This window comes from Bombina bombina, chromosome 4 (genome assembly GCF_027579735.1).
Source record: "Bombina bombina isolate aBomBom1 chromosome 4, aBomBom1.pri, whole genome shotgun sequence".
NCBI classification, from domain to species: Eukaryota; Metazoa; Chordata; class Amphibia; order Anura; family Bombinatoridae; genus Bombina; species Bombina bombina.
In genome coordinates, this window is record NC_069502.1 from 859,334,134 (window position 1) to 859,345,088 (window position 10,955).

General features: G+C 39.7%; 1 protein-coding gene across 2 annotated transcripts in view; it reads left to right on the top strand.

The window, feature by feature from the left end:
* LOC128657314 (uncharacterized) overlaps positions 1 to 10,955 on the top strand; it is an 82,762-nt gene that overhangs the window by 33,931 nt on the left and 37,876 nt on the right. For both annotated transcript variants that reach the window (XM_053711608.1, XM_053711609.1), the window contains exon 9: positions 1,223 to 1,327. In XM_053711608.1, the coding sequence (XP_053567583.1) occupies positions 1,223 to 1,327 (105 nt within the window). The remainder of the gene's footprint in view (positions 1 to 1,222; positions 1,328 to 10,955) is intronic.

Here is a 10,955-nt window from a genome sequence, read left to right on the forward strand (position 1 = left end):
GTGACTTAACTAAATTTCATCAGACAGGGATATGCAAACCGCAAGCCGGAATCCAGTTTTGAAGTAACACGCTTAAAGCATATCTAGTAATAAGTATAAACTGTTTGGCTATAATAATAACAATAAAAGCAGAGCTAAGAGGATTAACCTCCTACAACTACATAGCTTTTTCAGCAAATACATAGCAGAACAATTTAAGACAGTCATTTAACGGATACAATATTATACTAAGTACAAGACTTTAAAAAAGAAACAATTTGGTTTCCTTTTCAAGTTGCAAATGCAGCAATATATGTAATCAATAAGAGGAATATATCAAGCTACTCAATAGTTACTAAAACTGAACAAACATTCCAGCATACAGGATTTAAATAAAAGGCTTGAATTTAATAAGCCTATTACTGTTCTAACACAACTAAAAAGAAGCGTAAGCTTTTTTGCAATGCAATGAATACAAGTACAACAGTACTTAAAATATTAGTATAATTAAAGCTGTCATTTAATTTGATCAATACTACACTATTATTTGCTGTAGAAAATTTATGAACCCTCTTTTGATTAGCTCTTGACTTTTAAAGTACCAACTTATAAGAAGCAATTAACTATAGGTTACTTCAACATTTAAGTAACCAAGTGTGCACAAACATCACACTAGAAGTACAATTCAAGCCGAGTTCAATAAAATCTATCACTGATATATGTAGCCACACGAGTTATATTTCCATTCTTTAGTCACCTCTTAATTTATACCAACACCAGAGATATAAGTATCACATAGGAATTCCAAACTCCTTTTATTAAGCCTATAATCAAAATATAACCATTTCTAAAACAAGCCATGAATAAGGCTACAATTTAGAATGATAATTGTAAGGTTATTGGGCTAAATATAGTACCCCTAACAATTCATATTACTTTAATCAACTACAGATTTAAACCTAATATATATGTCAACTGAAAGGAGAAGTGTTTTTAATTCAAAGGGAGGACAGCAATATACCACATATACAAGCTGTCTCTTTTTATTAATTAAAATAAGTTATATTTTAGTATCAATTCATTTTTTTGACTTTATAAAATACTTCATTACAGTGTATAAAAGCATGACCTTTTCAGACATAATTTACAAACTTGTGACTTATGTTATTTAAGCATTAATTGTTTTATGGTAAAGTTAGCTAGATCATGTTATATGAAAACTGAATCTGTTTTATTTGTACAGATGAAGGTTACACTGATATAGTGAAAGTTGAGATAACAGAAGATCTGTGTGTGACACGTCAGCTTGGAACCCCGAATGAGGAAACCAATGACAGTATCAGCTCAGGTGAGTGTGCATGTGCGTTGTGTGTGAAAGGTGCTGGTTACAAGGTGAGTGTGCACGTGCGTTGCGTGTGTGAAAGGTGCTGGTTACAAGGTGAGTGTGCATGTGTTTTTGTGTCTGAGGCACCCAGGTTACAAGTGAGTATGCACATGTGTTGTCAATACACACAAATACCTATTTCTTTCTGTGTGAATAATGCTCAATCCTCAAAAATCTACTAGATCTCCTAACTAGTAGATAAAGTTAAAGACAATTTCTTCTGTTATGTGTGATCAGTCCACGGGTCATCATTACTTCTGGGATATAACTCCTCCCCAACAGGAAATGCAAGAGGATTCACCCAGCAGAGCTGATATAGCTCCTCCCCTCTACGTCAGTCCCAGTCATTCTCTTGCACCCAACGACTAGATAGGATGTGTGAGAGGACTATGGTGATTATACTTAGTTTTTATGACTTCAATCAAAAGTTTGTTATTTTACAATAGCACCGGAGCGTGTTATTACTTCTCTGGCAGAGTTTGAAGAAGAATCTACCAGAGTTTTTTACTATGATTTTAACCGGAGTAGTTAAGATCATATTGCTGTTCTCGGCCATCTGAGGGAGGTAAAGGCTTCAGATCAGGGGACAGCGGGCAGATGAATCTGCATTGAGGTATGTAGCAGTTTTTATTTTCTGAATGGAATTGATGAGAAAATCCTGCTATACCGTTATAATGACATGTATGTATACACTTCAGTATTCTGGGAATGGTATTTCACCGGAACTACTCTGTTAAAGGTCACTAATCCTTTTAATAAATATTATCATGTTAAACGTTTTTGCTGGAATGTAGAATCGTTTACATTGCTGAGGTACTGAGTGAATATATGTTTGGGCATTATTTTCCACTTGGCAGTTGTCTGCTTTAAATTGTGACAGTTTCGTTTCTCCTCACTGCTGTGTGTGAGAGGGAGGGGCCGTTTTTGGCGCTCTTTTGCTACGCATCAAAAATTTCCAGTCAGCTACTATTATATTTCTTGCATGATCCGGTTCACTGACAGATCTCAGGGGTCTTCAAACTTCTTTGAAGGGAGGTACATTCTCTCAGCAGAGCTGTGAGAATTTTATATTGACTGTGAATAAAAACGTCACTCTATAATTTTTTATGTCAAATTTAGTTATTGTTATTTACTAATGGGAACAAACCTTTGCTAAAAGTTGGGTTATTTTAAAGTCGATGCTATAACTGTTTTTCAGTTCATTATCTCAACTGTCATTTAATCGTTTAAGTACCTCTTTGAGGCACAGTACGTTTTTGCTAAAAAAGATTATAACCAGGTTGCAAGTTATTGCTAGTGTGTTAAACATGTCTGACTCAGAGGAAGATATCTGTGTCATTTGTTCCAATGCCAAGGTGGAGCCCAATAGAAATTTATGTACTAACTGTATTGATGCTACTTTAAATAAAAGTCAATCTGTACAATGTGAACAAATTTCACCAAACTGCGTGGGGAGAGTTATGCCGACTAACTCGCCTCACGCGGCAGTACCTGCATCTCCCGCCCGGGAGGTGCGTGATATTATGGCGCCTAATACATCTGGGCGGCCATTACAGATAACATTACATGATATGGCTACTGTTATGACTGAAGTTTTGTCTAAATTACCAGAACTAAGAGGCAAGCGTGATCACTCTGGGGTGAGAACAGAGTGCGCTGACAATACTAGGGCCATGTCTGATACTGCGTCACAGCTTGCAGAGCATGAGGACGGAGAGCTTCATTCTGTGGGTGACGGTTCTGATCCAAACAGATTGGATTCAGATATTTCAAATTTTAAATTTAAATTGGAGAACCTCCGTGTATTACTAGGGGAGGTCTTAGCGGCTCTCAATGATTGTAACACCGTTGCAATACCAGAGAAACTGTGTAGGTTGGATAAATACTTTGCGGTACCGGCGAGTACTGACGTTTTTCCTATACCTAAGAGATTAACTGAAATTGTTACTAAGGAGTGGGATAGACCCGGTGTGCCGTTCTCACCCCCTCCAATATTTAGAAAGATGTTTCCAATAGACGCCACCACTCGGGACTTATGGCAAACGGTCCCTAAGGTGGAGGGAGCAGTTTCTACTTTAGCTAAGCGTACCACTATCCCGGTGGAGGATAGCTGTGCTTTTTCAGATCCAATGGATAAAAAATTAGAGGGTTACCTTAAGAAAATGTTTGTTCAACAAGGTTTTATATTGCAACCCCTTGCATGTATCGCGCCGATTACGGCTGCGGCAGCATTTTGGATTGAGTCTCTGGAAGAGAACCTTAGTTCATCTACGCTTGACGATATTATGGACAGGCTTAGAGTCCTTAAACTAGCTAATTCATTCATTTCGGAGGCCGTAGTACATTTAACCAAACTTACGGCTAAGAACTCTGGATTCGCCATACAGGCACGTAGAGCACTGTGGCTAAAATCCTGGTCAGCTGATGTTACTTCTAAGTCCAAATTACTTAATATACCTTTCAAGGGGCAGTCTTTATTTGGGCCCGGTTTGAAAGAAATTATCGCTGACATTACAGGAGGTAAGGGCCACGCCCTACCTCAAGACAAAGCCAAAGCTAAGGCTAGACAGTCTAATTTTCGTCCCTTTCGGAATTTCAAAACAGGAGCAGCGTCAACCTCCACTGCACCAAAACAGGAAGGAGCTGTTGCTCGTTACAGGCAAGGCTGGAAACCTAACCAGTCCTGGAATAAGGGCAAACAGGCCAGGAAACCTGCTGCTGCCCCAAAGACAGCATGAATCGAGAGCCCCCGATCCGGGACCGGATCTAGTGGGGGGCAGACTTTCTCTCTTCGTCCAGGCCTGGGCAAGAGATGTTCAGGATCCCTGGGCGCTGGAGATCATATCTCAGGGATACCTTCTAGACTTCAAATTATCTCCACCAAAAGGGAGATTTCATCTGTCAAGGTTGTCAACAAACCAGATAAAGAAAGAAGCGTTTCTACGCTGTGTACAAGATCTGTTATTAATGGGAGTGATCCATCCAGTTCCACGGTCGGAACAAGGACAAGGGTTCTACTCAAACCTGTTTGTGGTTCCCAAAAAAGAGGGAACTTTCAGGCCAATCTTAGATTTAAAGATTCTAAACAAATTCCTAAGAGTTCCATCGTTCAAAATGGAAACTATTCGGACAATCTTACCTATGATCCAAAGGGGTCAGTACATGACCACAGTGGATTTAAAAGATGCTTACCTTCACATACCGATTCACAAAGATCATCAACGGTATCTACGGTTTGCCTTCCTAGACAGGCACTACCAGTTTGTAGCTCTTCCATTCGGATTGGCTACGGCCCCAAGAATCTTCACAAAGGTTCTGGGTGCCCTTCTAGCGGTACTAAGACCGCGAGGGATTTCGGTAGCTCCGTACCTAGACGACATTCTAATACAAGCTTCAAGCTTTCAAACTGCCAAGTCTCATACAGAGTTAGTTCTGGCATTTCTAAGGTCGCATGGATGGAAAGTGAACGAAAAGAAGAGTTCTCTTTTTCCTCTCACAAGAGTTCCATTCTTGGGGACTCTTATAGATTCTGTAGAAATGAAGATTTACCTGACAGAAGACAGGTTAACAAAGCTTCAAGATGCATGCCGTGTCCTTCATTCCATTCAACACCCGTCAGTAGCTCAATGCATGGAGGTGATCGGCTTAATGGTAGCGGCAATGGACATAGTACCTTTTGCACGCCTACACCTCAGACCGCTGCAATTGTGCATGCTAAGTCAGTGGAATGGGGATTACTCAGATTTGTCCCCTACCCTGAATCTGAATCAAGAGACCAGAAATTCTCTTCTATGGTGGCTTTATCGGCCACACCTGTCCAGGGGGATGCCATTCAGCAGGCCAGACTGGACAATCGTAACAACAGACGCCAGCCTGCTAGGTTGGGGCGCTGTCTGGAATTCTCTGAAGACTCAGGGATTATGGAATCAGGAGGAGAGTCTCCTTCCAATAAACATTCTGGAATTGAGGGCAGTTCTCAATGCCCTTCTGGCTTGGCCCCAATTAACAACTCAGGGGTTCATCAGGTTTCAGTCGGACAATATCACGACTGTAGCTTACATCAACCATCAGGGAGGGACAAGAAGCTCCCTAGCAATGATGGAAGTATCAAAGATAATTCGCTGGGCAGAGTCTCACTCTTGCCATCTGTCAGCAATCCACATCCCGGGAGTGGAGAACTGGGAGGCGGATTTCTTGAGTCGCCAGACTTTTCATCCGGGAGAGTGGGAACTTCATCCGGAGATCTTTGCCCAAATACTTCGACGTTGGGGCAAACCAGAGATAGATCTCATGGCGTCTCGCCAGAACGCCAAACTTCCTCACTACGGGTCCAGATCCAGGGATCCGGGAGCGGTTCTGATAGATGCTTTGACAGCACCTTGGAACTTCGGGATGGCTTATGTGTTTCCACCCTTCCCGCTGCTTCCTCGATTGATTGCGAAAATCAAACAGGAGAGAGCATCAGTGATTCTAATAGCGCCTGCATGGCCACGCAGGACTTGGTATGCAGATCTAGTGGACATGTCATCCTGTCCACCTTGGTCTCTACCTCTAAGACAGGACCTTCTGATACAGGGTCCATTCAAACATCAAAATCTAACTTCTCTGAAACTGACTGCTTGGAAATTGAACGCTTGATTTTATCAAAGCGTGGTTTTTCTGAGTCGGTTATTGATACCCTGATCCAGGCTAGGAAGCCTGTTACCAGAAAGATTTACCATAAAATATGGCGCAAATACCTATACTGGTGCGAATCCAAACGTTACTCCTGGAGTAAGGTTAGGATTCCTAAGATATTGTCTTTTCTACAAGAAGGTTTAGAAAAGGGTTTATCGGCTAGTTCTTTAAAGGGACAGATTTCAGCTCTGTCCATCTTGTTACACAGGCGTCTGTCAGAAAATCCAGACGTCCAGGCCTTTTGTCAGGCTTTAGCTAGGATCAATCCTGTGTTTAAAGCCGTTGCTCCGCCATGGAGTTTAAACTTAGTTCTTAACGTTTTACAAGGTGTTCCATTTGAACCCCTTCATTCCATTGATATAAAATTGTTATCTTGGAAAGTTCTGTTTTTAATGGCTATTTCCTCGGCTCGAAGAGTCTCTGAGTTATCAGCATTACATTGTGATTCTCCTTATCTGATTTTTCACTCAGATAAGGTAGTTCTGCGTACTAAACCTGGGTTCTTACCTAAGGTAGTTACTAACAGGAATATCAATCAAGAGATTGTCGTTCCATCCTTGTGTCCAAATCCTTCTTCAAAGAAGGAACGTCTTCTACACAATCTGGATGTAGTTCGTGCCCTCAAGTTCTACTTACAGGCAACTAAAGATTTTCGCCAAACTTCTTCCCTGTTTGTCGTTTATTCTGGACAGAGGAGAGGTCAAAAAGCTTCTACTACCTCTCTCTCGTTTTGGCTTCGTAGCATAATACGTTTAGCCTATGAGACTGCTGGACAGCAGCCTCCTGAAAGAATTACAGCTCACTCCACTAGAGCTGTGGCTTCCACTTGGGCCTTTAAGAATGAGGCCTCTGTTGAACAGATTTGCAAGGCTGCAACTTGGTCTTCGCTTCATACTTTTTCCAAATTTTACAAATTTGACACTTTTGCTTCTTCGGAGGCTATTTTTGGGAGAAAGGTTCTTCAGGCAGTGGTTCCTTCTGTATAATGAGCCTGCCTATCCCTCCCGTCATCCGTGTACTTTTGCTTTGGTATTGGTATCCCAGAAGTAATGATGACCCGTGGACTGATCACACATAACAGAAGAAAACATAATTTATGCTTACCTGATAAATTCCTTTCTTCTGTTGTGTGATCAGTCCACGGCCCGCCCTGTTTTTTAAGGCAGGTAAATATCTTTTAAATTATACTCCAGTCACCACTTCACCCTTGGTTACTCCTTTCTCGTTGATTCTTGGTCGAATGACTGGGACTGACGTAGAGGGGAGGAGCTATATCAGCTCTGCTGGGTGAATCCTCTTGCATTTCCTGTTGGGGAGGAGTTATATCCCAGAAGTAATGATGACCCGTGGACTGATCACACAACAGAAGAAAGGAATTTATCAGGTAAGCATAAATTATGTTTTTACCAAGAGATGATGGCGCTAGAAAAGCTATTCGTTCCCCAAAATAAACATATACAGTAAAACAAATTACTTAAGAAATAAAGATGATTTAATAATACAATTCAGCTTAAAAAAATCGGATGCATCCGTATTAAACATATAAGTGCACAATATAAAACACAAAAAATAGTGGGATAAACTTATCTGTAACAAATGTTAAAAAGTTCCTCCTTGATAAATGTAACAAGTCTCTCCTTAAAGACTGAGACAAAATCAGTAATACTATTTTATATGTTTTATATTGCGCACTTATGTTTAATATGGATGCATCCGATTTTTAGAAGCTGAATTGTATTATTAAATCATCTATTTCTTAAAGGGACACTAAATCCAATTTTTTTTCTTTAATGATTCAGATAGAGCATGCAATTTTAAGCAACTTTCTAATTTACTCCCATTATCATTTTTTCTTCGTTCTGTTACTATCTTTATTTGAAAAGAAGGCATCTAAGCTAAGGAGCCAGCCAATTTTGGTTCTATTGAAGAGAGAGACGTTTATTAGTTTTCATACAGAAAATGTCACAACTGTGATGTATGTCAATCATCAGGGTGGGACTCACAGTCCTCAGGCTATGAAAGAAGTATCTCGGATACTCGCTTGGGCAGAATCCAGCTGCTGTCTAATTTCTGCAGTCATATCTCAGGTATAGACAATTGGGAAGCGGATTATCTCAGTCGTCGAGCTTTACATCCGGGAGAGTGGTCTCTTCACCCAGATAGGTTTTTTTTTTTTTTCAAATTGTTCAGATGTGGGGGCTTCCAGAAATACATCTGATGGCATCTCATCTAAACAGGAAACTTCCCTGGGTACCTATCCAGATCTGGGGATCCTCAGGCAGAAGCAGTGGATGCATTGATACTTCCTTGGAGTTATCAACCTACCTGTGACGAACCAAGGTTATCCAACCCTGCGCCAGTCAATTATTTGGTACAGAAAGGGTTATCAGCCCCCTTTTTCTGTCACCAATAGGTCACAATCTAGCCACACCAGGCAAGCTTGTGATTCAGTTTAGTGGGTGCAAGGGTTAACCACACTCCCTAGTCTGTACTAGACGTAAGAGAAATGCCCTAAACTCCCTTTTAATGCCACCCACACTAAACCAATATAGCTATCCTATAGCTCCAATACTGCCACCACTTAAAATTTATTAAAGGGAAAATCCTAAGAAAAAACCCAGACTTTACACATTAACCCTCTAAATATAATTTAGCAGAAAATAACCTAAATTATACAGTTCTAATATTCGTTTCTTTCAGTAACGTGGTTCAATTATTAGACAAAGGCCAAACTTAATAAAAGAATGATTTATTATGCCAAAAATATTATGCACAATGCATTATTAATAAAAGTTGGTACAAATAACATGACACATTAGCAAACAGTGTTTTAAAATAAAATAGGAGAAAAAATAACAGACCTAATACTTCACTAGCTTATGAGTCTGCCCCCAGGGAGATGGGCAAGAAGAAAAGTTGTCACTCACGCTGTAGCAAGCAGCCTCCCATGTAGAATGAGCACCTTATTGTTAAAAACATAAGATTCTTATACCATTTTCCAGAGATTAGGTTGCCTGACCACACCCTCCTGGGCGGGCTAAGAAACCCCCCTGTCTTTATGCCCTTCAATATACTAATTTCTTGCCTGAAATTATACAATCCATTATAATTTCTGCTAGGTAACTATTTCTATATTTACATATCGAGAACCTCTTAGTTTCATTGGGAGAATCGGTTTGATATCAAATATGCCATAGGTGGTCATAATTACCTTCATTTAAGGTTATAACAGTTTTAACACACATAAGTACATAATATACCAATGTCCTTTCAGTGACCTGGTCAGTTTTTGTGATGGAGGCCCTGTTTTGCATCATGCATTCTATTGACAACCTAAGCCATAAACCCTTTCCTGTGTATTTTCTGAAACTAAGGGCTTGAGTGGCTTTATGACTCAATGCATACACAATAACACTTGGTGAGGCTATTTAGGAGGCTCCTGGCACTTCAAAGAAAACACACAATTCTTCTTGAAAAACAAATAACTGTTTTGAGTTCAAGCTACACAGAATTAACCCCTTCTTAGTTAAAGCCTGAGGTTTTCGTGACACTACCTATATTTTTCCGCCTCTAGTTCTTCTTCCAAGAGTGATTTTCAAAATCATCATGGAGCAATCGTTTGTGCTGCTGGTGGCTCCAGCATGGCCGCACAGGTTTTGGTATGTGGATCTTGTTCGGATGTCCAGTTGCCAACCTTGGCCACTTCCATTAAGGCCAGACCTTATATCTCAAGGTTCATTTTTTCCATCAGGATCTCAAATCATTAAATTTGATGGTATGGAAATTGAACGCTTAGTGCTTAGTCATAGAGGTTTCTCTGACTCGGTGATTAATACTATGTTGCAGGCTCGTAAATCTGTATCTAGAAAGATTTATTATCGAGTTTGGAAGACTTATATCTCATGCTGCTCTTCTAATAAATTCTCTTGGAATTCTTTTAGAATTCCTAGAATTTTACAGTTTCTTCAGGATGGTTTAGAATAAAGTTTTGTCTTCAAGTTCTTTGAAAGGACAAATCTCTGCTCTTTCTGTTCCACAGAAAAATTGCTAATCTTCCTGATATTCATTGTTTTGTACAGGCTTTTGTTCGTATCAAGCCTGTCATTAAGTCAATCTCTCCTCCTTGGAGTCTTAATTTGGTTTTGAGGGCTTTACAGGCTCCTCCGTTTGAGCCTATGCATTCTCTGGACATTAAATTACTTTCTTGGAAAGTATTGTTCCTTTTGGCCATCTCTTCTGCTAGTAGAGTTTCTGAATTATCTGCTCTTTCTTTTGAATCTCCTTTTCTGATTTTATTTTCATCAGGATAAGGCGGTTTTGCGGACTTCATTTAAATTTTTACCTAAAGTTGTGAATTCCAACAACATTTGTAGAGAAATTGTTGTCCCTTCATTGTGTCCTAATCCTAAGAATTCTCTGGAGAGATCTTTACATTCGTTGGATGTGGTAAGAGCTTTGAAATATTATGTTGAAGCTACTAAAGATTTCAGAAAAACTTTTAGTCTATTAGTTATCTTTTCTGGTTCTAGGAAAGGTCAGAAGGTTTCTGCCATTTCTTTGGCATATTGGTTAAAGCTTTTGATTCATCATGCTTATTTTGAGTCGGGTAAATCCCCGCCTCAGAGGATTACGGTTCATTCTACTAGGTCAGTTTCCAATTCTTGGGCTTTTAAGAATGAAGCTTCTGTTGATCAGATTTGCAAAGCAGCAACTTGGTCTTCTTTGCATACTCTTACTAAATTCTACCATTTTGATGTTTTCTCTTCTTCAGAATCAGTTTTTGGTAGAAAAGTACTTCAGGCAGCTGTTTCAGTTTGATTCTTCTGCTTATAATTTCAGTTTTTTTCATTATAAAGATTAAAACTTTCGATTTGGGTTGTGGATTCATTTTTTCAGCGGAATTGGCTGTCTTTAT